At 41.2% G+C, this 27867-nt stretch overlaps 2 protein-coding genes across 9 annotated transcripts in view; one reads left to right on the forward strand and one right to left on the reverse strand.

Moving 5' to 3' along the window:
- Positions 1 to 1164: 1164 nt before the first annotated feature.
- On the reverse strand, positions 1165 to 11882 carry MBD4 (methyl-CpG binding domain 4, DNA glycosylase). Of its 5 annotated transcripts, none has more exons than XM_083429051.1 (8): positions 11622 to 11882; positions 9466 to 9726; positions 7481 to 8283; positions 6587 to 6661; positions 5779 to 5913; positions 4256 to 4405; positions 2881 to 2984; positions 1165 to 1454 (listed from the first exon to the last, which is right to left on the reverse strand). In XM_083429051.1, exons 2-8 carry the CDS (start codon positions 9705 to 9707, stop codon positions 1377 to 1379), a joined length of 1587 nt encoding a protein of 528 aa, XP_083285177.1. In that variant the 5' UTR covers positions 9708 to 9726; positions 11622 to 11882; the 3' UTR covers positions 1165 to 1376. The 5 variants fall into 5 exon arrangements, 4 of the variants coding, with proteins under 4 accessions (XP_083285177.1, XP_083285175.1, XP_083285178.1 ...); XM_083429049.1 differs by lacking the exon at positions 11622 to 11882 and adding an exon at positions 10460 to 10588; XR_014508479.1 differs by lacking the exons at positions 1165 to 1454; positions 11622 to 11882 and adding exons at positions 1461 to 2210; positions 10460 to 10588 and having other exon boundaries at positions 2588 to 2984.
- Positions 10778 to 27867, forward strand: part of IFT122 (intraflagellar transport 122) — a 59687-nt gene continuing 42597 nt past the window's right edge. Inside the window, exons 1-12 of one of the 4 annotated variants that reach the window (XR_014508477.1) lie at positions 10880 to 11123; positions 13699 to 13765; positions 15343 to 15427; positions 15732 to 15810; positions 17077 to 17153; positions 17836 to 17902; positions 19957 to 20103; positions 21904 to 22071; positions 23550 to 23625; positions 24222 to 24413; positions 25366 to 25504; positions 27416 to 27618. Coding sequence is in view for 2 of the 4 variants with exons in the window: in XM_083429038.1 (XP_083285164.1) it covers positions 11083 to 11123; positions 13699 to 13765; positions 15343 to 15427; positions 15732 to 15810; positions 17077 to 17153; positions 17836 to 17902; positions 19957 to 20103; positions 21904 to 22071; positions 23550 to 23625; positions 24222 to 24413; positions 25366 to 25504; positions 27416 to 27618 (1341 nt within the window). In the remaining 2 variants the exon portion in view is untranslated. Of the gene's footprint in view, positions 11124 to 13698; positions 13766 to 15342; positions 15428 to 15731; positions 15811 to 17076; positions 17154 to 17835; positions 17903 to 19956; positions 20104 to 21903; positions 22072 to 23549; positions 23626 to 24221; positions 24414 to 25365; positions 25505 to 27415; positions 27619 to 27867 lie in introns of all 4 variants that reach the window. The other 3 variants (XM_083429038.1, XM_083429039.1, XR_014508478.1) reach the window with 3 other exon arrangements.

Raw genomic sequence — 27867 nt, forward strand, 5'->3', positions numbered from 1 at the left:
TGCCGCAGAAAATGCGCCCAAGAGTCTTGCAGCTTCTTAAGGATTAATTTATTATGTTATACCCCTTCATGGCATGGAACCTTCACAAATGCAGTGAGCTGTGGCCCATGGTAGCTTATGCAAGAGTAAATTAGTCTTTGTGGACCAAGATTCTTTGCGATTTTTCTTTGAATGATGCTTGATTATCACTGAGCAAAAATGGCACCACCATAAATGAAAGGCAGGCAAATAAAAATAAGTGAGATTCACATGTTGTACCATCAAACATAACTTCTTCCCCCTCCTTGCCCCCATGGTCTTCTGTGCTCCTCCAGGAGCATATTTTGGGGAGCAAGAAAGCCTGTGAGCAAAATGAAGCCCTGTTTGTGAGAACAGAAGTCCATTTCCCAAGTAGTTTGCAATCCACACCTAAGCACAGATGAGCAAATGTGGAATCCTGGAGCAAATATGGCAAGTACTGCATTCCTCTCCCAGTCTTGCTGCCACCACACTGCCCAGCACTAAGCTATGGTTTGCCTTGGTATTATGCCCAAACCTGGGGTTCTGGTTTGTCACCCCAGACAAACCATGAGCGATAGGCTAAGAACAAACCTTGTTTACAGCTTGTGGTTTACTTGAAGCAGGACAAACCATAAGCGAGGGATTTGGACATAAACCTAAACCAAACTGTGTTGCATTCAATTAGCTAGAAATCTGTGCTTAAGAAGTTTGTCCTGGGCAGGACCTATTAGTTGAGAGAATTGGGAGGAAATAGGAGAAAAGAAATTGCTAATAATGTGTTTTATTGTTATGAATAAGGATTTCCTTAAGAATCAGTTGAATTTATTTCTTATGGTTAAAATGGGTAGATATAAAACCATGACTTACCCCAGCTAGTGAAAATCCATTTACACTTAAACTTAGCTCCATTTATTTCAGTGGGTCTACTCCAATTATGACTTAGTTGGTGATGTTTAGAGAAGTTCCTATATCTTGAATTTGTAACAATCTAATATTATATGCTATAGGGACTTCAGTAAAAACAAACAGAACTGCATCTACCGTAGAACAAATTGGAGGATTATTCTGCAATTATGTTGCATTCTAGTAATATTAAGTAAGCTTCATGGTTGGTTGGTACAGTATTTGCAGTGTTGAAGGACTGAACAATTTAGAGAGTGTCACTTAATATTAACACAAGTCTTAGTCAACTTTAATTACAAAAGGTCTGAACAGGATTATGTACATAAACCAATGCTGAAATTTAATACACAGCGTCCAATATACAATATATATATATTAAAATGTTTACATTTATAGTAACCAAGAGGGATGATTGAAAGAGTTTGATATTAAAAAACCCCACAGTAGATAGTGTACCTACACAGAGATATACATTAATTAATATTCAATTTATCATGATTTTCCCGCAGCCAGGCATGATATACATTCAGCTTATGGTCTTGTGGCTGTACCTGAAAAAGAATCAGCATGTTAACCATTTTAATTAAGAAATACAAAAATTGTATTAAGCTCAGAGTCTCAAGCACACAAATGGAAACCATTCTTTGGCTTATTGCCATAATTTCAAGTACATTTACTTGGAAATAAGTCCCACTGAACAGCTTTGGGCTTACTTTTGGGTCAACAGGAATACAGTCATACCTCGAGTTGAAGTAGCTTCAGGATAAGTATTTTCGGGTTGTGCGCTGCGGCGACCCAGAAGTAATGGAGCGCGTTACTTCCGGGTTTCGCGGCTCATGCATGCGTTCAAAATTACATCACGCGCATGCGCAGAAGCGGCAAATTGCAACCCGCACAGACATGTGTTGCATTCGCTTCTGGATGCGAACGGGGCTCCGGAATGGATGCCATTCGCATCCAGAGGTACCACTGTATGCTCACGCTGCAATTGTGTTTGCTACTACAATAAAAGGCAACTCGGAATCTTCGCGGTGAAGGGTTGAAGATAGTCCAGCTTTCTCCTCTATTCTGATGCCTACAAATTCTTCTGCAGAGCTTAATGCTGCATCTTCTGCAAGGCATGAGCGCAACCAAATGGCAGTGCTACATTGCAGGAAGGAAACATGGGACTCTGCACACCCACCCCATCCCAATGCTTGTTTTGAGATTATTGCTGCATAGCAGATCACAGAGCTGTACCCTCTTGCTTTGTGCAGTTGTGGTTCATGCTCATTTACATGAGAGGGACTGAAGGGAAGCAGAGCCCTCTCAGCTTTGCGGAGAGGCAAGCTCTGTCAGGCTTCTCCTTCCAACAACTGCCGCCTGGCAGCAGCCGTTACACCAGAGGACGATCGTTGGCTGACAGATCAGCAACTTTTGGCTCTTCTCTCTTTTTTGTGACTGCTTTTTGCTATAGAACACGATAACCTAGAGCTAGTGCCTGGGTTTGCTTTTCCCCTCCTCCCTCCCAATTGCTTTTCCTTTTGTATCCTGTCTCTTAAGCTGCAGGCTTGAGAGTAGTGTCTTCTTATTGATCTCTGTTAAGCTGCTCCAGGAAGCTTTTTTGGTTTGGTGGATGAAAAATCATTTAATTAGAAACAAATAAAGGAGAAAGGGCCTGCCCTCATTGTAGGTCTTGTACCACATGATTAAGGGCTTCTTGTTTTAGGGCCTTGGTCATTCCATTATATATATTTTTATATTTATTAAATTTGTATACTGTCCTTCATCCATAGATCCCAGGGTGGTTCACAACATAAAAATACGAGATAAAACCACAAAATACATAACAACAACAACAAACCAATAACCCCATCCATCCCCTCCCACAACACATTTAAAAGGGTATCAGATGTTATTCATCCAACAGGCATTACAAAAATCAAAAGCAGAACACTTAATCTTTCATTGATTTAAGAAGATGGCAGCATCAGTTACCTCTTTCCACTCATTGATGCAAAAGATCCTGTAAGAGTCGTTTCCATATTTTCCAATCCCATGCAACTCAATAGGATACCTCCACTGTTTGACCAAGTATTCATCTAGGGATTAAACAAACAAAAAACGTACAATAAAATATCCAAGACTGGATTCATTAAATTCACCTTTAAAATTTGTGAAAACATGCATCTTTGAATAAGAGGTGAGCTACACAGAACTTATTTAAAAAACAAAAATGGGTGACATCTAACATTTGTCACTCTTGGTAACAGTCCCAATGAAATCAATGTACTTGATTCCAATGGGTCTACCCTGTGTGTGACTTAGGCTGTGTACGCACTACACCTTTAAAGCACCTTTGAAACACATTCTTTATTTCAAAGAATTCTGGGCACTGTAGTTTATTAAGGGCTGCTGGAAATCGACACACTGTGTTGGGTACACAACACCTGGTAGGCTGATACCACAAGGAATCGCAGCAAGTTATTACTGGCATGCTACATTGATGCTGACAGAAGTGACTAAAACGACATCTATAAATAAAGGATAAAGTTTAGAGTTTCGGTTTTCTAAACTGCAAGACACAGCATAGAAGACATTAAAATGTTGTGTCACAGATGCAGCTCTATTGTCACAGATGTCAATAAGATCAGCAGTCTTTTTACGGCAGAAAGGAAATGTATAAATGCTGTATGTGGATTTAATTTTTTTCTCAACTTCCCCACTTCCTCATTTGGTAACCTCTCAAAACTTTTTTTTTTTTTTTTTTTTTAATGTTCTGTGCTTGGGTAGTTCAGCAATTCAATATGGACGGTTTTCAAAGGGGAAATGTCACCACTGTTCTCCAATCTTTCCCCTCCCACTCCAAATGTTGCTTCAAGGTGACAAGTCTGTGCCCACTTACTGAGGAGGAAGCCTCATCCGACACAGCAGAATATAAACCTGAATAGGATTGCACTGTTAAAAATAAATAAATCCTAATGCCAAATCTCTCAAATATATTTTGTGTTAGTTCTATGGATCTGAAGAACATCCAAGCTTATATAGAGACAACTTTGGAAAAAGAAACTACCAGTAAAAGAATAAAATAGAAATGCAGTTTCATGTGCAGAGCATGTGTGTTCTCATTCCACTGGATCATAGCCTTTAGTGTTCTAGCTCAGTGGCAGCTGGAAAATCTCCAGATCTTGTCTCAGTCATGAATTCACTAAGTAGCCTTTAATATACCACCATCTCTCAGCCATGGCTTCCCATCTGTAATATGAGGATAACAACACTGATCTACTCTGCAGGGCCGTAATTAGGATTTTATGAGATAATGTACTCTTTCTCAAACAAGCTGTAACATACATTACATGCCACAAGTTGCTACCTGAAAATTTGATGATGGTCTTTGCTCTGAGTTCATAAAGGCCAAGAGGTTTAAGCAACTCTGACATTTCCTTCCAGTTTGCAGCTCTTGCGATTTCAGGTGAAGGATATTTCTTGAAAAATTCCCACAGCACAGGGATGGCCATCTTACCTAGTCAGATATAAGACAGTGAATAGTAGGGTTTCTACCGAATTTCTTTGCAAGGCTGGCATAGGCACATATGCTGAATTGCTAATACAGATAACGTCTAACCTCATGTAACAGCTACTAAAAGTAACAAGACTAAGAAGCATCTTCACGTAATTGTCCACACTTGGCATGAATCCTGCTGCCAACGTGTCTTCTGGCCACATTTATGTATAGCAAAACAGACGTTTACTACACATTACAATTAAATGACTTCCACAGGAGAAAATTAAGAGTTGTGTGAAGAACTCCCGTGGCACAGAAATATATTTTGTGTTTCAGTACAGACACAGAAGATGCGTCATCTCAATTTTTAAAGGTATGAATGATCCCAAACTTGTATAACACATTCAGCAAATGGCAAAATTTAGGTCTATTCTAGTCAACCTGCTTATTGAGCATTCATCCTGATTTGCTTACGCAAAGCTTAAGATGAAGATAAACTATGTGCAGTCTTTACTGAGCATTCATTCTGATTTGTTTAAAGGGCAGCTACACAACAAACATTTATACTGATTTGCATCATGTCTTTGTTGGGATATTTCCGTTCCACCTTAAAAAGGAGCAGGATGTTTGTGTCACAGCCTGCGTATTTCCTGTTCACAGGATGTTTCTGTTGTGTCTTTTGCTTTCGTTTCTCTCTCACTGCCAGACATCCCTAGCAGGCAGTCATGGTTTTTCTTTGTTCTGATCAACGCTGAATAAACCTCTAAATAATGCTCTCCTGTGTGCAACTTTTGCTGTGTGAACTCTGCTGATAGAGTGTGCAAGAGCTCTGGATCTTTGGCAAGCTATTTCTGGAGCTCCTGTCGCTAATTGCTGATACTGCGTGTCTATGGGAGGTCGGTGGAAGTCCGGAGACGACGTGGAGTCAAGATGGACTTTATCTCCCCAGTCTTCCCATTAGTCATTATTTCAGCCCATGCTTTTCAGTGCATTTCCCATCGTTTTCCTAACTGCAAAACAGTGTTTTTTATGTATTTGTTGCATTAGGATGACAGAACTGCAGAAACCCAAAGTTCCAGTATGTGTTGGAATCCCTCTTGCAAAAAACGGTGTCATCATTTTAGTAGCCCTTTTTCCACTTCACATGGGTCAAGGTCAACATTGGCCCTTTTCTCTCTTCCTGGGGAATGTGTGTGAATCAAGCAGAGCCATTTACCATCTAGCCAGCCCTCCACGGGAAAAACTGAAGTAACCAGTTCTGCCCACATAAGAGATTCATGAATGCTCCCTAGCAGAAGTGTGGGACTGTATAACTGGAAAGCAGCTCAACACTGGTGTGTTTGCAAGTGAGGGGCTGGTCAGGGGGGCGGGGGAGAACATAAGTCTTGTACCTGAGGTCTTATTCAGAAATATAGTTGCAATGAGAAGTTTCCATGGATCATGAAAGAGTGTTTCTTGGACCAAATTAAAAGGAGAACGAGGTGGAGTCCATTTCCGAAAGGCCTTCCTTCTAGGTGGGCTTGGAGCTATACAGAGAGAGAATCAAAATGTGAAATTCAATTGCCTCTCTTTTATTTAAATACATTGTTTTCCTTAAATCAATCTGTGTCTATAGACAGAAGCAGAATGAGGATTGCTTTGGCTGCCTCTTCCAGCTCTAAGGAGCCTGCTACAGAAACAGCTCTTTCAAGAGTCCCAGTGGGATCAGCTGCAGTGAACAAGATCTAAGAGATGCCTGTCCATGGTGCAAGCCTTAATCTTCATTTGCCCAACTGCAATCCTTACTGAGAATTTTGGTTTGTTTAAATCCCACTTATTAAAGTTGCTTCTACAATATCAGTCACCATAGTTTGATTGTAGTTTGTCCTGAAGCAAGAGTTTTAAACAACTACAATTCTCCCAAGTCTCACTGTAATGAGGAACTAGGGTTTGTTTAACATTGGAAGAAGCTTCTGATAGCCTCTAGTGCACAGGCAGTGTCTCACAGTGGCTTATCACAATCTAAAGCACTTTTATTTGGAACCAAGTACCAATAGGTTAAGTGGGCTTATTTCAAAGTAAATGTGTGTACTCTTAGCTATGCAAGTGAGAAAAAAATTAGATTTACTTCTGACTAAATATGGCTAGGATTGGTGTGCAAATTATATTGCTAAATATTGTAACCCCCCACAAGGCATTTTCATAGAAAGCATTTTTTACCTCCTTGAATGAATTTACTAGAAAAATATGGACTGGTTTTCCTTCTCTCCACTTGAGGTCTTCGAAAATTGTCCTCTAAAATGTTGAAAAGCAAAGTAAAAAACAAATGCAGATATATATATAATTCATTGCGAATTTGTATAAAACTAAGTACTGCACTATCTTTGTATGTGCCATTCTCTTACAGAGGATCTTCTATCATTAAAGAGTGGTGGATTGTGAGCCCACTGTAGTCTATCCCAGCAACTACACTGGCTATGTTTGGAAGATCGTTTCTCAGCTTAATAAGCAAAGATGTGAATAAGTCTTCTGGTGGTGCACACAGCTCATTTGCTCCTTTCTTTGGGCTTTATCCAATGTAGTGTTAAGCCAGGGTTCCATCAGCTCAAGAATACCTGCAATTGCAATGTGACATGAGCCATGCACTGGAGGGGGGATTTCTGTCACTCTAGCAGTAATCCTTGCACTGATAGGACGAGTTAGTAGAATACCACCTTTTGTGCAAGTGGGAACAAATCAAGAACTCTTCCATTAACTATGATTTCCCAGGGAGCTATGGTTAATGACTTCAGAGCCATGATTTGAAGCTGACTTTTCCGGGCAAGCAAGAGGCATTTATTATAGTTCAAGGAAAAAGAGAAACATTCTAGCCAGGCAAAAGCACTCGAGGATGCAGGGACACTGAGAGGGGATGGCAGACTGGAGATAGTCCCAAGGACCAGACAGAGGTGCTTAGACGGTCACATTCAGCAAAATTATGTGAACACACTCAGGTAGACAATACTAGCCACACCAAAAACACAGAGCATGAGGCAAAAAAAGCTCATTTGTACCCCTGGCCTGTGATTATCTCCACAGGAAATTTAGAAAAGAGCTCTGCTCTGAAGAATATACCTTTTACTGATGTAAAATAGCTCTCATCACTGGTCTGTGAGTCAGTAACTTCCATATCGGAAGCAATATTTAACTCCTGGCTCCCTGAAGGCACCCTGTTTCTCTGGTTTTCCAATTCTGAAAAGTTTTCATCAGCTGCTACAGAAACTACGCTGGTGGGATCCTCATTACATTTTAAAACTTCTGTGCTTGACTTGTGTTCCAAGACAGCGGCTACCGGTCCAACGTGCAACTCCACGTTTGGTTCAGAAACCAGCAGCTCGTCCTTTAAGCATGTTTTCCTTTTTCTTGAGCCTCTCTGGCACACTTTATGGACACTGTTAAAAATGTATGTATCTTTTTTTCTTCTGGGATTTTTAACAGTTTCTGCCCTTTGACTTTTTGGGGGTCGTTTCCTCTGTCTTGTGTTATAGGCATCATCCAGATTCCCTGTTTCTGAACTGCATTTAGCTTTCTTAATCTGGGTTGTCCTCTGAGCAGCACTCCTCTCTTGGGCTTTGAAACAGGAATCCTTTGAGGGGTCCTCTGCAGTGGGCCCATCCTGCAAATCTGGCTCACCAGGACTGGTTTGAAATTCCAAAATCTTATTTTGCTTTTCTTCACTGCTTTGCGGTCCAAGATCTAGAGTCTGGTTGCTAGTGATACAGTTCTGTCCTTCTGACCCCAGAGCCCTTGTGCTTGATTGAATACTGTCCCGAACAGAGACAGAAAAATCGAAGTCCTCTGATTTAAGAACAGTCTCTCTGTTCTTTTTAAAGTAATCCAAAAGTGCACGTCTGGATCTGACCTTCACTCCTTGGGGACTAAAAGGGAAAAAGACCATCATGTAAAAAGCAGTCAAAGGGCAACGTTGAGTGGAACGCAATGTTGCACAACAGGACTTCACCTGCTTCTTCTCCCCCCTGCAGCAACCGCACCCCCAAAATCAGCTCTGGAGGGTCAGAGTAGGTTCTGAGGGCATGCAGGGGGGTCAGCAGGGAGAAAGAGAGGATGGTGAAGTCCCATTGTAGGAGTGCACTTTTATTCCACTCTCACATGGAAAGGGTTGGATACAAGTTGTCAACTGTAGCCACCCTGTAGATTATATTGTGGAAAGACAGACTATACATTTTTCAAATAAATATATATTTTGGAAGATCAGAGAGTTGAAGCTCCAATACTTAAACTATTTGTAAGCTGTTATAAATGCATTTACAGTTAAACAGTGGTGCAAGTACAGCTGCCTTGGGAATTGCAGCAGAAAGATGAGATACAAATATTTTAAATGAACACGAACTTAGTATTTGTAAATATTATAAACACAGATGTTTTATATAGCATAGAATCCATCAGCATGACGCTTGGTTGGAGTACTAAAGGGGAACACAAAACTGTGTCCTGACTGCATATGTGTTTCTAATCATAAGGAAGGAAGGAAGGCTACCTGGAGGATTTGAAGTTGTTGCTCAGCTGAACACTATTATTCTTTGGAAAAAAGCTGTCCAATGCCCTCTGCTTCTGGAGAGCTATGGGGGCATGGGCAGGTTACAACAATGCAGACTTTGAGTCGGATGAGCAGCAAAGAGTGATTATAATGCAGAAGATGGGGAGAAGGAGGGGGCTCAAACTGTGGTTAAGAAGGAGGAATGGAGGGGGCTGCTGTGTTGTGGGGGCTGCTGCTGTTGGTGGGTGACGGCCCCTTTTTTCTTGATAGACCATTCACCCCTGGATATGTAGATGAAACAGTACAGAAAATTGCATCTGCCAAATTTCTGAATGTCAGGTTATTGTCAAAGCCGTGAGAGTTCTGTCAGAAAACAACAGCAATACCACATAATTTCTTCCTTTCTTTAGTTAACACTTCAACAAGCTTAAACATAAGAAGTATATTTACACTTCTCCCTATTATAAACATAATTATGACAGAATGGCTCTCAGTGCACCAAAATATCATTTGGATGACATAAGATGTACAATGTCAAGATTTACAATCAGCACTACTGTACCTGACAAAATAGATGTCATATCTTCCTTTTGTTTTGCCAGACTGCCTTTGCTTTATTATCCTTTCCCATCCTTCAGGAACAGCTTTGCGACACAGAGGAGCCAGGAAAGATACAGTTGCTTCAGACTCTTTGCACCAAGTTAGACTTTCTGTGATGGTCGCAGTATCTTTCTCCTTGGGAACAACACATTCCCCTCCTGCTGTTATAAGATGCCCTTTCTCTTTGTCTGCATCTTCAGTCATGTGCCTATTACCTGTATCACTGAAAGTGAATTATCAGAATATCAGAACAAGCTTCACCTTTTTGTAGCCTTTCCTTAAATAGACATTCTAACCTCTCAATCATTTTAACTGCTTTTTTTTTTTTGCACCTCCCCCACATTACCTTTTCGGTTCTTCCGAAACTGGTTTATTTCTGGCAGAGTAAGATGCAATAAATTTTGCTCCTAAGTGTAGAAAAATAAGGTACAACTTAAGCAATGGAGAGCCCTGGTTTTGTTTTTCGGGCTTCAAACACCAATTGCCTAAAAGGTCTGGGTGAATAAGGAGGTCTCCACTGGTGATGGAAACGAAGAGGGTGCCAGGCAAGCCTTTCTGGGGAGGATTTTCTGTTGTTAGGGTGCCATCACTGAGAAGGCCACCTCGGAAGCAGCAGCCCACCTTTCCTCCTCATTTGGTGGGAGCACGCAAAGCAGTGGGAATCGGAACCAATGGGGCAATAGAAGCAGGAGGCTAAGAAGTTAAGAATGGCTTTATTCCAGTTTGCAGTGTTGCCATAGCCCTCAATCAGACAGAAGACCGTCATGTCAAGACAGCAGAACGCAAGCTTGCCATTTGTCAAACTGCCGTGACATCACTGCATGGAAACGAAAGGTGATGATGGTGAGGGTGATAATAGTTGCTTGCAAAGGAGGATCAAAGCAACCAGGCCGAGGGGGACGTTGCCTATTTCAAAAGCCCCGCCCTCGCCACTCCCTCCTGCGTTAAGTCCTTACCTGCCGTCAGGCTGCCCCGTCGCCCCTTGAACTAGCGCCAAGGACATCTTTCCTCTCCTCTCTTGTAAGGCGGCAAACTCTCCCGCGCCTGCTCGTACGGCGCGTGCGCATTCCTAACACGCGCGCCGCCAACCCGCACAATGACAGTAACCAAGAGATCGCTCCCTCCTCTTCGCGCCGGGATCAAACCTCGCGAGCAGCGCGAATTACACCCGAGTGGGCTTTTGCGCACGCGCACTTACGACATAAGCTCCTCCTCTCTCCACACCCTCGTCCCACCCGCCCCTAATATTAATATTGCGCGTCCTCCCCCGGGCGTCATAGAAACTGTAGTTGGGGAGAGAGGGGCGGGGAGGAACCCGGCGGAGAGTTCAGACATGCGCAAGAGGCGCTCTTGCGCGTGCACGCAACCAAGGGCGCTTCGCTCTTCGCTTTCCCCCTTGCGCAAAAGGGAAGGAAAAAAGGAGGGGAGGCGCGTGGACACTGCGCATGCGTGTTGCCTTGGGTTGCAGCCCGGCGTCCTATGTATACAAATAAATAAATAAATAAATGAAAGCGGGAGTTGGGCGCTGGGGGAGGGGCAGGCGGGGAGGTCGCGAAGGGGATGCGCCGGAGAGGGAAACATGCGAGCTGCGCTGACCTGGAGAGATAAGGCCGAGCAGTGGTAAGAAGAGGAGGGGCCTCCCTCTGACAAACCTAGAGGGTGGAGTGGGTCGGTGGGGGCATGGAGGGAAGGAAGAAAGTGGGGGCTTCGACCTCCGGCCAAAAAACAAGGCCTCCTCAGTCCGCTCTCCCTACCAGCATCACCAGCAGTAAGCGAGTCGTGAGGGGGACGGCGTGCAATTTTATCCCGCTCGCGGCAGGCAGCATAAAACCTCCGCAGCTTCCCCCGCGACCGTTTCTGAAGGCAAATGAGTTAATGCAACCAACTGCAGCGCTAGGGAAAATGAACGGCAGCAGCAACAGCAAAAACAACTCAGAAAGATGCTTCCACGTTTAAACTGGAAGCCACAAAGCTGTTAAGATAATGCTTTTGCTGCAGACAGGGAGCGCGTGGGGTTTCCCTTTTGGTGGAAGGGACACAAAGCGAGACCCTGGCAGGTTTCAGTTGTTGTGTGTGTGTGGGGGGGGGGTGCGCCTCCCAGAGCCTAGGGTGCTTTACCTGCATTGGTTGCTAAAAGGGGCTTGTGGGTTTTTTTTGAGGCAGACAGGCCCCTCTTTCCCCTCGACGGTCCTATTATGTCCGTTGATTTAACGTAAGATCTTCCCCGCTGAGTTGATGTTCTTAAGATGCTCCATCGGTAGGACTGGAACCCAGCCAGATGGGCGGGCTGCAAGCAATAAAATAATATTTAAAATCCACAATGGCCTATACTGGTTGTTTTACTCGCCGCCTCAATTCTTGTACTGGGCAGGTGGGTAAAGCTTTCATGAGGAAACTTCAACAAATAGTTGATGCAGGTTCGTTTTTCCCCTAACCCCATAGGTAGTATATATTGCAGCACATCATCTTAAAATTCAAATGCTTTGGTTTAATTGAGGTGTATCTTTTTTGGGGGGGGGTACTATCTGTGTACACTTTGTGACATTGGTCTTCAGCTGGTGGGTTGGAACTCACCTGATCACCACACCAGCAACATTACTGCTGGGTCAGACCATTGTCCTCCCGTAATCCACCACCTTGGCTGCCTTTGTAGCACCTGTGATTTCCAGCAACTCAGAGTCATAGGCATATTGCCTCTGATATTGGAGGTAGAACGTAGCCACCTTGGCCAGTCACCGTTGATAGTCATGTCCTCCATAATTTTCCCTTTTTTAATGTATTTTAATGTATTTTTATTAAAGATTTTCTTGGTTTACAAAAGTATGTGCAATGTCTCTTTCTCTCCCCCCCCCCAACATTTTTTACAGATCAGTTTCATTTGTTGAGACCATCACTGCCCTCTGTGGAAGCAAATGCCATAGTTTAACTATGCACTGCATTATAAACACTCTCATCTGTCATGAATCTTCCAAAATTCAGCTTTGTTGGATGAGCATGATTTCTAGGGGTGTAAGAGTGTGGGAGAAAAAAAATATATCTAGCCACTGTCTTTATACCATGTGTAATTGTGTAAACGTCTATCTTGTCACCTATTAGGACCCTCGTACCTACAGGACCGCCTCTCCTGGTATGCCCCACGGAGAGCCTCAAGGTCCATAAATAACAACACCCTAGTGGTCCCAGACCCTAAGGAAGTTAGACTGGCTTCAACCAGAGCCAGGGCCTTTTCAACTCTGGCTCCGGCCTGGTGGAACACTCTACCTCATGAGACCAGGGCCCTGCAGGATCTGATTTCTTTCCGCAGGGCCTGTAAGACAGAGTTGTTCCGCCTGGCCTTTGGCTTGGAGCCAATTTGATTCCCTCCCTCCCTCTCTTTCTTTTTTCTTTTCCTTCTCCTCCTGCGATGAGGCTACATTTTAATATTTTAATGTTCCATTATTTTAATGTTGTATTTTACTTTTGTTTTTAAGTTGTAAACATTCATCTTGTTTTTATTATTGCTTGTAAGCCGCTCTGAGCCTGGCCTTGGCTGGGGAGGGTGGGGTATAAATAAAAAAATATTGTTATTATTATTATTACCTTTTCTGGAAACTTAAAAAGTTCCAAATGCTGCAACCTTTCCTTTTAGGGACCCTTCACCATTTAGGTTGCCCTTTAAGCATTTATAACTCACATTTCATTGGATACTTCGGTACCACAGCAGAGAACAATTAAATAAAGCAATAATAAAAGATACATAAAAGATAATATACAATAATTACAACAGCCATAAAAACAAGTGTTTGGCTGACATGTTGGTTTTTTTTTTTTTTTACTATTGGCTGTGTGGGTGAATAATCCCCAGTTTTGTCTAGAATACGTACCTTTAACATAGATAAATTGCAATGGCTAGAGTAGCTAAATGAATAAAGTCAGTGTTTTGATGTAAAGCTTTGAGTATGTAAATTGTAGCCTTTTGATTTGGCAGATATGAAATGTCTTGAAAATGGTATGATTGAGGAAATGTACGAATGACAATTGTGGTATATGAATATTACTCTGAACCTACATCCACAAATTGAATTCCTTTCAAAATACTCATTCTGTAGGGTAGTGATCTATATCTAGAGATCTTGTTTTTTATGTACCATATGGGAAAATATTGGGGATATGAGGAGTTTGGGCTGCCATTTAATACCTTCCTTTGTTTTCACAGTATATATGACCTTGCTTTTAAGCCTGATGGAACTCAACTAATAATTGCAGCTGGAAACAGATTACTGGTATGAGGTTTTCTTTAAAAAACAACAACCCACCCACCCTTATTTGTTAATTAACATCTTGAAATATTTGGTAGATTAATTTATCAAAAGAACTCTAATTTCTTCATTATTTACTATAACACATATGGTAATCTATTGAAAGAACTCTTATCCCTTCTCTATTTAATGTAACACATTTTTTAAAAAAATCTTACAACTGTGATGTAATTTGACTATGTTAAAAGCTAATTACTTTTTAGCTATTTAACATCTTTAAACAGAGAGAAGGCTCTTGTCTTTGTTTTGATAAATTAAGCTGAGCTGGAAGAAGTCAACAGCTATTTTAAAAAGATACACCAAATTATCTATCTGCATATTTCATAGATGATTTTTCCAATTTCCTAATGTTTGCCATCATTATTTGTAAAGCTTGCTTCTAATTTCTTGGTGTGGATTTATGAATGGTTTCTAAGTACATGATGTAAGAAGTTAAGTGAAGGTAGGTCTACACCAGCCTTGCAAATAAGCCCATAAAGATACTAGCCTGTGGCTTTTGTTTTTCATGCCTGAAGGCTGGTGGCTTGAATTTCCATGCTGGTTATGGAGAAGGAGGAAGTTCCCTTCTCCAGGTCAGTATGGAAATACAAGGTAATAGCCTCTGCTAGGGAAAAAAAAAAAGCATTCTAGCAAGAGTTTGTGGAAAAGGGATGGGCTTCCCTTCTTTTGTGACCAACATGGAAGCTAAGCAGACTGGCAGAGGTGGGACAAAGAGACTCATTTCTTCTCTGCCAGCCTGCTCACTTACCTGTATGGCAGGGATGGGGAACCTCTGGATATTGTTGGACTATAACTTTCATTGTCCTTGGCCAGTGACCATGCTAGCTAGGGCTGATGGAAGCGTATTTCAACAATTATCTGGAGGGTTGCAGGTTCCCCATTCCTGGTGTATGGAGTTTCATGCACTTGCCTCCAAGGAATTTTTTCTTGCTTATGACAGTCAGGAGATTTATAAAATGTAAGGCTAGTCTCTACACTCCTTCGATAAGAGGTTGCTATGCGCACTTTGGAAATTGGTTTGGAGGGGTTGGTGCAGTGGTATTTAGGGTTTGCTGAAACAAGGCTTTCTCATAACTTTTCAGGGCTGGATTGTCCTTTTGATACCTTTCATTTCTAAGCCCCATGGAGCAGATTCACTGCTCCTAATGTCAGCTCAGTCTGGCGCTGGCTAGAAGCTGTAACACAGGAATTTATTTTTTGTATCTAGAAGAAACAGAATAGACCTGCCCAGCCCTGCTCTGCTTTACCAAACCCAGGATCCCCAGTGGCCTTTATTTGTAATCACACTGGATATGAAAAGAATAGGGTTAGGCTGTTTGTCCTGTTATAATGCTGGCTTCTATGTGTCAGTCCATTAAGAAAATTACTTGTTGGAGCTGTATTTTAGAAGTCATGTAACTGCCACTTTAAAAAAACGAATAAACAGAAGAGAGCCTGTATCTGGACTGAGAAACATAGGAAGCTGCCTTGGTTTGTCTAGGGCTATAGTGTTAATTTGTGCATCTAATTCTTAGACTTATCTCTTTATTTTATCTCTACAGGTATATGACACTTCGGATGGAACATTAATTCAGCCCTTGAAAGCACATAAGGATACAGTGTACTGTGTAGCTTATGCTAAGGATGGTAACTTAAACCTTCTGGATTTTTTCAAACCATTAGCATTTGATCAGGTTTCATAGGAACAGAGTGCATTTATATCCAGTTTATTATTCATAAAAAAATTTAAAGAAGAAAATTTGTATTACCAGGCAATGTCAGTACAGTCCATACTATGACAACTGAGTTTCATGTCAGACCAGAGTGTATGCAAACATTTGTAGATACAGGTTTGATTCTTGCTCACGTGAAGGCACTCAACTAATAGTAAATAGTGTCATTGCTTTTCTGTGTGCATTAAACTCATGTGAGCTTCCATAACATTCCCTAGGTAAGCGCTTTGCATCAGGAGCTGCAGACAAAACTGTGATCATCTGGACTTCAAAGTTAGAAGGTATCCTGAAGTACACGTAAGTGGATTGCTTCATGATTATTTTGCATGCCTTAAATATCAGTTTTGAGTACGGACTCCAGCCACTATTATCAATAATAGTAGAAGGAATATGAACACAGGTAAGAAGCAAAGACAAAGGACATTACATTACATCACTTCACCAGGTTAACGGGAGAATGAGAAAACAGGTTGTGAGGACTGTTCTCATTGCATAGCTCTCGAAAGGGTTTCACTGCAGTTACTGCACTTCTGAATTTTATAGTACATATGCATTCTGGATCTGATATTGTGCTCCTATTTTCCTTGTTCACTTACATCACAGAAGCAGATTGGCCCAGCATTGTTTCTGTAAATTCTGCATAATAAACATTATGTTACGGGGGGGTGGGGGTGGGGGCGGGAGAACTTCCTGAAGTGCTTGTATTCAGCATTAAAGGATAACAATATAAGTTGCTGGGCTGATGTGTTCTAGGTAAAGTTTTAGTTACTCATTAACAGCCCATTACGTTTTTCTTGTTTTATGTATTTAAGAAACTTTTATTCTACTCTTAAGGTAAAAATTGTCAAAGCAGCTAACGTAGCAAAAACTAAAACAATAAGGAATAAATAAGAACTGTGTAAAATAGTACCAACAGAAAGAGAGCTGAGTCAGATCAGAGCATTATACTAAAACCCAGTATAGAAAGGCTTGGGCAAATAAAAATATATTCCCGTGCCACCAAGAGGACAGCAGAGCCAATGCCAGTCAAATGCGCTTGCACTGAGCATTCTAGAACTGGGATGCCACAACTGAAAAGGCGCTTTTCATAGAACCATAGAACCATAGAACTGTAGAGTTGGAAGGGACCCCGAGGGCCATCTAGTCCAACCCCCTGCAATCATGAGCTGCCACGCATCTCTTTTCTGAAGGTAGGGGGACCACTCAAAGAAGGTTCTCTGAATGGGGTCTTGGTAACCAGGCAGGCCTGTGTGGGTAAGGTTTTGCTTAAGAGACTGGTCTCTGACTTTTGAACCAACTCTGGTGCAGTGTTGAGAATCACTATAGAAGTATCTCTGTATTCCTCCCCTCACCCCACACAATGCTTGAACGCTTTATATTTTCAAATAACCATATTGCACCCGAACTATTTTTAAAGCCTGTTGGATTTTGGTTTGATTTGCACTGAGCTCCTGATAGAGTTGGGTGAGGCTTAAAAAAATAAACATCCAAAGTTATTTGTTTATTATGCCTAACCAGTTTTCAGATTGTTTTGTTTCAGTGTTTCTGGTTAATTTGTTTTAGGCACAATGATTCCATACAAAGTGTATCCTACAATCCTGTCACTCACCAATTGGCATCTTGCTCCTCCAGCGATTTTGGTACGTCTTCCTCATCCTTAGTTTCTTAAGGCCAAATCCTATGACTTCACATAGCAGTCAGGAATCAATCAGATAGAAATGCAATGTGTGTTGTACCATAGGTATAAGCAGTTGAAGGACCACAGGAAGTTGCTATACAGCAGATCAGACTGTCTATCTGACCCTGGTCTCAGGTAGATCTCAGGTATCCAGAGCCAGTCTTGGCCACTATGAGAGCAGGATGCTGGACTAGATGGACCACTGGCCTGATCCAGTAGAACCATTGATATTAATGGACCTGTGTTCATCATGCTCATTTATTTCATTGGAACTACTCTGGCTAGGTCTAGACTTAGATACAACAGTTGGTTTCAAATAGTCTATCATGTAGAATTCTTTTGACCAAAGAGATAACTGATTAGATGTGGAACCTTCTAGTGCAAAGCATGTGCTCTATCATTGTGCTGTGGCCCCTCGCTTGTCACTGCTGTCAGATGGTGCATTGTGGCATCATGTAAAGCCATTACGCAGCACATAAGCTGGCAGAGAGAAGGTGTGGCAAGGGGAAGGACTTTGGGGAGTTGTATTTTGTTAAGATTTAGGAGCTCTTCTCTTTCACATTCCCTTGTTGTTGTTGGTGTGAATGTTTTCTTATAATGATGAATAAATTGGATGGTAACACTATGCTGTTGTTATTTTCAAGGTCTGTGGTCTCCTGAACAGAAGTCAGTCAATAAACATAAAGTTAGCAATAAGATCACCTGCTGTAGGTATGTAAATACTGCACTCAAATATAGTTTTATTGCAAATATTAAAACATCTAATGAGTTGCCACACAAAAGATTGAGAACTCAAGGCAACATGCAATAGAGTTAAAAACAAAACTGAAACAAATCTGACAATACAATAGAATGGACAGCAAAATTGTCCTCTAATGAGTTTGTAGAATTTTATTATACATTTAATTATAAGATAAGGTTCCAGGATGGGTTGGAACAAAAGAGTAAGCAATTAAAGAAACAGATAAAAGCATTGTTATAAGGCACATAAAACACTTCAAAATTGAACAGAACACTACAAATATGTGTCAATAGCTTGCTTTCTCAGATAAAGAATATGTAGGCATCATTTTGTGGAAGACCTTTCAAAATCATCTTATAATAATTTTTTATTTGTTTTTAATTACAGTCCAATAATAGCCTCATTATAACAATACCAATTTATAACACAATTATTAATATCAGTCGTTCAAATACCAAATGATATAATTTAGATAAAGTGGCTCCCGCATGCTAGATTTGATGGTTTGATGATTTTCTTTATTTCTGTGTTCCAAAATCTTACTAATTTCAATTACATTCTGGTCATAATAATAATCCCTTATACAACAACTGCAATATTAATAACTTCTATTTGTGTTCACACCTTAAATGATTTATAAAACTACAAGTGAGGAACTCAAACTATATCCTTGTTCTTCCTGTGTATGGCAATTATTCTGTTCGTGGTGTTTCTTCCTTTCCTTGTAAGATGTTACGTTTTCCTTTCCCGCGGTTGTTGCTGTTATCCATCATGCCTTGAATGGAGCTGATATCCCACTGTCGTTCCAGAAATTTCTCCATCACTCCGCCCCATGCTTCGTTGTTTTGCAACTTTAACAACAGCTGCAAAAGTCACTCTGTCCCTCTTGTCACCATTTTCCCTCTCAGCCTGCGAAGAGTGGTCTGTCGAATTGCAGACGACTCTACAAGGAACTATATCAGTTCCTTGGCAGTTCACAGACTCCTTTCATCCTTCCTTCCAACTGAAGACATATGAGCAATTATTCTTCCAATTAAATTAAATTAAATTCCAAGTTCTCTTAGCGTTATTCAGTTCACATCATAAATAATAAGGGATAGGGAAGTTTCCATCGTAAACCTTTTGCAAAATAGAGCCTTCCTCCCCTTTTCCTTTTTTTACACAGTTTACACAGTTCTGTTTGATGTTATATTTTATATTTATAATCCAATTTCTTCCATCCTCACTTGTACAATAAAATTTGAACTAACATTGAAAGGAGGGTTGACGAATCATAAATGTAGAGAATAAAACTTAAAATAAAGAAACCGTAGGCTCCCCCCCAACCATCTTTTGCACTGAATGAAGTCTTATCTCAAGTTCAAACCTTAAAGTCCTTGCAATTGGTTTGTTCTGTAGTTTATCATCTCATCTCTTCTAGCATGTGCCTGTGCTTTAGTCCAATTAAGCTCTAATTAACAGGAGAACCTCTGCTTCCTAATGGCGGCGTTGGAGGGTTTTCAGCAGGCTTTTGCACTCAGTGCCTCCCTGCCCCCCGCATTCCATGCCGGAGTGAGAGCCAGGTACCAAGACGAACTGCGAGTGAAGCCTATTCCCCCCTCCATCCCTGGGGGAAATTTGAAAGGATAATTACCCTCAGTCACACTTGTTTTTCCTTTACCGACGATCTCCCGCTTTCATGGGGGCTGCTTCCATTAAGGCAGAACGGAACTGGAAGCCGACCTTTGAAAATCACTATTCAGTTAAACAGAGGTTGCCTTATGCTGCTACTGATCCATATTCCTAATTAGCATGTCCTCTCCTTCTCGGCATGTAGCTGCAGTTCATTTGGGCAAATGTATACTTTAAAGCCATATTTGTCAGTGCAGTGGAAGAGTTCAAGGAGTACTTTGTGTCCTCTTGAGCCTTTTATGCCCACCTCTAAGTAAGAGGCATAATTTCTGTAGGCCTCGTGACTCTCTCAAATGTTGAGGAGAGGGGAATTTTTTCAAACTGCTCTGTTGTTATTCTTCCCCTTTCTCAGTTGGACTAATGATGGCCAGTATCTCGCTTTGGGGATGTACAATGGCGTGGTCAGCATAAGAAATAAAAATGGTGAAGAAAAAGTCAAAATTGAACGACCTGGTGGATCTTTATCTCCTGTGTGGTCCATTTCTTGGAATCCATCAAGGTAAATGTTGCTATCCCTATATTGTTTGTCTTTGATAGTGCCTGCACACTAGTCTGCATTTGACTTTTAACAGTAGTTCTATAAACATAAATAAGAAATCATTTTGATGAAGCTCAGAAGACTGGTTTAATGCTTTCATTTTCTTGGCAATATCAATAAAAATTCTTAAACTTTCTCCAATTTGAAGGGAATTGCTAGTTGCTGAAGTTGCTAAAATTAAGTGTTCCTGAATCTTAAAAAAACCCCCCACAGAAATAAAGCACATTATAACTGATCAGCTCCCTCTTTGTCTGCTAATACAACATATGGGATGTGGGTTGGAGGTTGACTTTGGAATGAAGAATGCCTAATGCATTCTTGGATTGTTGAGAATCTAATAAAATATAAATATATTTGATGTATTTAAAGGTTTATAATTATATTTGTTGCTTATGTGTAGCCCTGTAGGTCAAAGATTCAATATACTCTATCTCAAATAATATACTGGATTTTAAAACAAATGTAAAATACATCTCATATAAATTAAACAGCTGGAAGCATAGTAAAACTCTGACCCTACAACTTAATCTAGCCCTTAATCAACTTAATCAGTGCTCTTAGAGTGCTCTTAGAGCATGTGTTTGGTTAATTTTAGAGCTTGTAATACAAAGTGGGGAAGGAGGCATATATTTAGATATGCAGGGATTGACTGTTGCATCAAATGATATTTGTTAGCAATTGCACATTTACTATTGTATGTACACACAAGAGGGAGCTGCAGCAAATTCTAGCTCCTTGGTATATGTACCTGTATGGTTCTTATGCTGTACATACATCAAAAAAGTTTTATAAACAATTTAAGGGTTCATATAAAGTTAATACCCTGTTTCCTACTGTTGCACATTTCAGTACAGTCATACCTTGGTTTTTGAACAGCTTAGTTCTCGAACGTTTTGCTCCTGAATGCCACAAACCTGGAAGTGAGTGTTCCGGTTTGGGAACTATTTTTGGAAGCCAAACGTCCGACGGGGCTTCCAATTGCCTGCAGGAGCTTCCTGCAGCCAACCAGAAGTTGCGCTTTGGTTTTGGAAGTTGAATAGACTTCAGAACAGATTCCATTCGACTTCCAAGGTACAACTATATTTGGAAACAGCTGTATTTTGAGAACATATATAAGAACCACCCTACTGAACCAGAACTAAAGGCCTAGTCCAACATCTTGTTCTCACAGTAGCCAACCAGATGCCTCTGGGAAGCTTCCAAGCAGCACGAGTCCAACAGCCCTCTCCCTGCCCATCATGCTCTCTAGCAGTGGGTGTTCAGAGGCACACCATCTCCAGTACTGAAGATGTTACACAGCCATCATGACTAGTAGCCATTGATAGTCTTATCCTCCATGAATTTGTCCAGTCCCCTTTTAAAGCAGTCAAAATTTGGTGGCTATTGCTGCATCCTTTGGAAGTGAATTCCATACTTTAACTATGTGCTGGGCAAAGAAGTGCCTTCTTTTGCCTGTCCTGAATCTTCCAACATTCAACTTCGTGGGGAGGCATTGAAGAACGACAAATTACTGGTATTTTCTCCAACCTTATCCTTCTCTATCCCACAGCGGGAGGGTCATGTTTTCCTAAAGCCTGACAACCAACTGAGTTTGCACTGAAGAAAACTTACTGTCCCTTTTAGTAAATCTGGGGAAGAAAAGTTTCAAAAACTACCTGGGCAAAGTGTTTTAACATCAGGAGAGTTGATCTTGGGCTAATCTGTTTTTAAATTTGAGTTTTGTAGCAGTAGGTCATGTGAATGAACCATTGATATTTGCAGTCGATGGGAGAATCTCTGGAGTTCTAGAGAGAGCGAAGAGGAGGAGGAGGCAGGTCACGCCTGTTTAGAGGATATACCAGTTCTGAAGTCCATCACATGCAGTAGTCAGGGTAGTGAGGCAGAGGAAGAAGAACATGAGGAAGATGAGAGCCCTAGGAATGCCAGCTCGTGAGTGCAAAATCAGAGAAATAAAACTATAGTATGAAAGTAGACATATATTTAAATCTTAGCTTGTTTCTGTCTCATTATCAATTTATAATTGTTGCTTCACAGTATATAAACAGAACAGTATTTATATACTTGTGGCATTTATATTCTGCTATTCAGGTGGACTTCACAAAGCAGTTTACATCAGATTGCTACAACAATAAGCATTGGGTGTTTATTTTTAAAATAAGTTATAATAACATGGAAAAAACAGCCACTTAGACAAAGCTGTAATTGCTTCTCTCTGCTCCCCGTCAGGGCAATTTGTGGTGATAGAGAAAGGAGGGACCATTACTGGGAGCTGGATTATAGTGACTCACCAGCCTATTTCTTTTTTCTCCACTCCACTCAAGCCAAGTGGAATCGCTATCAGGGCAGATAGAGGCTCCTGTGAAGACTGTTGGATGATAGGGAAGGGCCCCCACTGGAAACTGGATGATAGCAGCTCATCAGGCTATTTTGTGACCGTCTGAGGGTCCCTTAAATCGACCTCACAGTGTTTGTCCATACTTTCCCCTTCCAACAAATTTCTCCATTCTTGACTCTTAAGGATAGTATCCAACATTTCTCAGCATAAGTTCTGGCAAAGTTGAATGTTTTCTTGAACTCAGGTTTGGGGAAATTTCCATGTTTGTGCAGCACACCTTGACTCTAGGGATCTGTAGGCCACACAGATGTCTGAAGAGATTCCTGGAGTTCAAGGTAATTGTTGAAAAGGACAGTTAATACAGGTCGACAGTGCTGCCCCCCGTGTTTTTTTCCTGCTAATCAGAAACTGGCATTTTTTCCTCTTGAATAGATTGACTCCTACGGCTTATGGCCAAATAGCATTTATTTTAATAGACGGAATTTAAATTTATTTTAATAGAAAGGTTTGAACAGCAGTTTTCCAAGGATCATTTTGAAGGAAAACATGGCAACCTTCTGTAGATGGTGGGATAAGAGGTATATTTAGGTTTTGGAGTTGCATTTGGAGTGTGCAAGTGAAAGGGAGCTCTACATATATAAGAACGAGGGTCAAGGGACAGTTTTAGGTAAGGTGGGGTGGAGACTCCTTTTCAGACTGAGGTGTCACAGCCCCTCCCAACCAACCTTCCAGGTGCTGCATGCCACTTGTGAGCACAGCCAAAATAGGCATGGCCATGTACCTGTCTTCATTGCTGCTCAGCAGTATCAGCTAAGCTGAGGGACGAGGAGACAACCAGGAAGGGTTTGAACAACCCCTCCTCGTGATCTCTCTCAGAAACTACACACATCCACACAACACAGTCCTCCTTGCCTTTGCATCATTGGAGGCAGATGGGTGGAAGGGGATTAGAAAACTCTTTTTATACACCTGACAGCCATAGTAGAGAACACTAGGGGCTATCTGTTGCTTTGTAGTTCATCAGAACTGTTTACAACGTATCATAATTGGCTTCTCCTTTTGTGCATGGTAGAGATGAACACAATGACATCTTAGCTGTGGCAGATTGGGGACAAAGGCTTTCGTTTTATCAGCTCAGCGGCAAGCAAGTAAGTGTTATATTAATACAATGCCTTGGAAAGTACACTTTTTATTTTCTTCCTGGGAAAGAACTGAGTTGAAAGTTCCACTTATCCAGTAAGGTGTGACTTTAAAATTATAGGCCTGCTTGCTGGCCCTTTGTACAGTAAAGCATTTATATTTTTCTATATAAATCATTAGCAGCTCATGGCTCGGATTGGCAAGATGCTAAGGAGATAAAAGCATTGTCTCCTTGATCATTAGCCAGTTCAAGCTGTACTGTTTCTCAGGTAAGCATTAGAGTAGCTCCACAGTTGTGCTGAGTGGTGTCACTTGTCAATATCACCATGTGCTTCAGAGCCAAGGACTGCTGAACAAGAATATCCTGTTCAGCCTCCATTGACTGGTTTGAAGAACAAAACTGGTGTATGAGGTAGACTTGCCACCTGCTACCAGAGCTAAAGACCGATCATAACCTAAAAGCATTAATTAAGGAAGGAAAAGGAAAGCCTGTGAGATCAAACAGTGATATGTGACAGATTTAATAGGAACGTGTATTTAATTACTGCATTACCTATGATCTCAAAAAAATATATATCTGATGTCTTCTTTCATATTGTTCTAGATTGGAAAAGACAGAGTCCTGAACTTTGACCCCTGCTGTGTTAGCTATTTTTCAAAAGGAGAATACATTTTAATTGGAGGCTCCGACAAACAAGTCTCCCTCTACACAAAGGATGGTGTGCGCCTTGGCACCATAGGGGAACAGAACACGTGGGTGTGGACGTGTAAAGCGAAGCCAGATTCCAATTACGTGGTAAGAGTGAATTTGTAAAAGCCTTTCACATGTGGAACTGCATGTGTGGCATCCCGTACGGAGTGTTCATGCGTGGCAGCCCGTATGGTCGTCGTGTGAGACGCAGCCAGTACGGACGGTGCGTGAGAGTAGCAGCCTGTACGGTCGCAGTGCGAGAGGCAGCACCATACGGACGGTGCGTGAGCGGTGCCCATACTGACTGCGTGCACCCTCGGCCACTCTACAGCTGGGAGTGGCCTCTTCCCCCGAGTGGCCTGCCCCCTCTGCCCCCCACTTCATACGCCCCTGCTTGGAAGTCAAACGTTTTGGAAGTCGAACGGACTTCCGGAACGGATTCCGTTCGGCTTCCAAGGTATCACTGTACTTCAAAACAAATGGCATGAAGGTGGCTTTTTACAGTTCTTGGAACAACATATGTCCTAGGGACCATTTCATGCGTTACAAAGAGAGGCAAATCTGAGAATACAGTCAACAGGACAACACAGCTGTTCACAGCTGGTGTTGCCGTATGACGCCTGTTTTTTGGCAGACATATTTGTTGCATTCTCCAGTGGTGGCGAATGGATGGCATGTGGATTAAGGTCTCCCGCAAGTGTAGTTAGCAGTCAGATAACATGTAATGATTAAGAACAGGTCTGTGCTAGCAAAATTCACTGAGCTCTGTGGCATTTTGCCTTAACTTTAATAATACTACTTCAAAGCTAACATGCACATTGGGGCATATAACAGATGAATAATGCCTCCAATCTCTCCAGCCTTTTTCCGTTTCATTTTTCCCTTACGTGCTGATATTTGTCTATTTGAAAGGCAAAATCTGCCTCTTACTTGGTACAATGATCTTTAAAAAAGGTCAAGTAATCTAAGAAGGTTGCCACCTTTTCAGTCTGTTTTATGGTTCGGATACATAATCATATGGTTTTTGACTTCTGGTGATCTTTTGCTTTCTCTTCAGGCAGTAGGATGCGAGGATGGAACAATTTCATTTTATCAGCTGATTTTCAGCACAGTCCATGGCCTTTATAAGGACCGCTATGCTTACAGGGACAGTATGACTGATGTTATTGTCCAGCACCTCATCACAGAGCAAAAAGGTAGCTTTTGAGGGGCATGTCTCTCAACTTGGGTGGATATATACAGCTTAACTGCTGGCTGCATATATGACAGTAAAGGTAAATGGACCACTGACCCTTAGGTCCAGTCGCAGGCGACTCTGGGGTTGCGGCGCTCATCTCGCTTTATTGGCTGAGTGAGCCAGCTCAGCTTCCGGGTTATGTGGCCAGTGTGACTAAACCGCTTCAGGCGAACCAGAGCAGCGCACGAAAACACCGTTTACCTTCCCGCTGGAGCAGTACCTATTTATTTGCACTTTGACGTGCTTTCGAACTGCTAGGTTGACAGTACAAAGTGTATTTAAATGAAAATATTGACCTGCCGTTTTATGCCATGAATATGAAGGTTACAACAATCAATGGAGGCCCTGCTTTTTGATTTGGCACCAAAAGTGGCCTTTGTGGTAGCTTCTCAGCTTCAATATTACTTCCCAAAAGAAATTAGACTGGTGCTATTCCTGTGATATTCACTCTGGCTTTTAATGAAGTTTTCTATTCTCTTTTAATCCTTTCTTTTAGTTCTGTTAAATTATGTGCATAATGTTTCAAATTGTCCAGCGCTAAACATTTTTGTGAGCCCTTGTTAGGGCTGAACAACAATCTAGAAATCATCTTGTAAATAATTTTTTTGCGTCCAGGAGACCTAGCGTACCCTCTCAGTGGGTATCTTTTGGCAGCTGTCCAAGATTTGTTGTTGCAGCTGCTATTTTTGAAGTTTGCTGATGATGATTGGTTTTATTGCTTTAAATCTTGAATTGTGAGCTTCCCTGAGGCATAGGGCTGGAAGGTGCAGGATAAAAGTGTTATTGCAAATCTAATTTTTTTTAGAGAACATGAAATTTAACAAGACTTTTACTCGGATGTCACTATCCTTTTGGGGTCAGTGGGCACATTTGGAATTTTGAGGAAGGGCTGTGGGCACCAGCCACAAAAATGGAAAGCAGATGAGGAGTCAGGACCACAAATGGGTGTGGGCAGTGCCAGATTTATGTATAAGCTAAACAAACTATAGCTTAGGGCTCCACTGTCTTGGGGCCCCCCAAAAAAATTAAAGGAAAAAAACCTGGAGGTACATTTCCAAGATTTTAAGTTAGAGCTTAATAATTATTTCATTATTAATATACTTCTTCTTAATTGTATTTAACTATTAATATACTTCTTCTTAATTGTATTTCAGTTCAATGATTGCTTTGATAAAATACATATTTTGTTATGTGCAAATGACTTTAGATACCTATTAGGTCCATAAATTACCATATATTCAACACAAAAAACTTCGACAATTTGTTGTTGACAAAGGATAGCTAGACATATAAAGGGCCCCATTACCTTCAGTAGCTTAGGGCCTCATCAAACCTAAATCCGGCCCTGTGTGTGGGCATATTCCTGCCCCCAAACCAGCCTATTCATTGCAACCTTGTGGAAAAGACACTTATATTAGCCACAACGGCACTTGTTCACAAAGAAAAGCTCTTTGCACCTCTCCTTTGTTTGGAACTGATGAGAGGGTGGATGTCCAATCCTAGCATCTATTATGAAATGTGGACATTTCTAAGGATGTGCATTCAAGCAGGCTGATTCATTGCACGCAGAAACAGAGCAGGAAAAGGAAGCAGTTTCTCATTGATGGTGGATTTTTGAGGAGATAGTTATTGAAACCTTTCATGGGCACTATCAGAATACTAGTGGGCACAGTGGTGCCTACAAGTGTCATGTTAGTGACATCTTTTTAAACTATAAAAAGAATGAGTACTAGTAATAAGTGGCTTCTAATAATTGGCACCAGGTATCTGTCTTGTGTTGTATGAATCTAAATAGATGCTGTAATAGGATTTAAGGTACTTTAACTTAACCCTGCAAAACAGTTTACTATTTTCTTTTCTTTTGTTCCAGTTCGCATTAAAAACAGAGAGCTTGTCAAGAAAATTGCGATATACAAAAACAGATTAGCAATCCAGTTGCCAGAGAAAATCCAGATTTATGAACTATATTCTGATGATTCTTCTGACATGCATTATCGTGTGAAGGAAAAGATAGCAAAAAAGTTTGAATGCAACTTACTGGTTGTGTGTTCTGAGCACATTATTTTATGCCAGGTAATTAATAAATATATACTTTAAAATGAACTATACACATATTGAAATATTTTTTTCTAATAAGAGTTTCTTGGGCAGAAGTCATCCATAATGAGCTAGTTTATTTCAGAGATGGCTGCAAGATGAGGTGTGTATATTTTTTTCCACCTGTCCCGCTCCAGATGTTATACATACATGGCTTGCCCAAAATGTGGTATTTAGAAGAAACATCAATATTTTAGTGGGGGTTAGATTCCCTCCCTTCTTTAA

This window comes from Podarcis tiliguerta (genome assembly GCF_965153285.1).
Source record: "Podarcis tiliguerta genome assembly, chromosome: 2".
Taxonomy (NCBI): Eukaryota; Metazoa; Chordata; class Lepidosauria; order Squamata; family Lacertidae; genus Podarcis; species Podarcis tiliguerta.

What these genes read in the sequence shown, in the direction of transcription:
- MBD4 (XM_083429049.1), bottom strand. Translation starts at nt 10,506, where the DNA reads ATGTCCTTGGCGCTAGTTCAAGGGGCGACGGGGCAGCCTGACGGCAG. An exon ending in TATGACATCTATTTTGTCAG is followed by an intron (nt 8,284 to 9,465) that starts GTACAGTAGTGC and finishes TTTCCCTTTTAG; the next exon opens with TCCCCAAGGAGTGAAGGTCA. An exon ending in CTATTTTACATCAGTAAAAG is followed by an intron (nt 6,662 to 7,480) that starts GTATATTCTTCA and finishes TCAACATTTTAG; the next exon opens with AGGACAATTTTCGAAGACCT.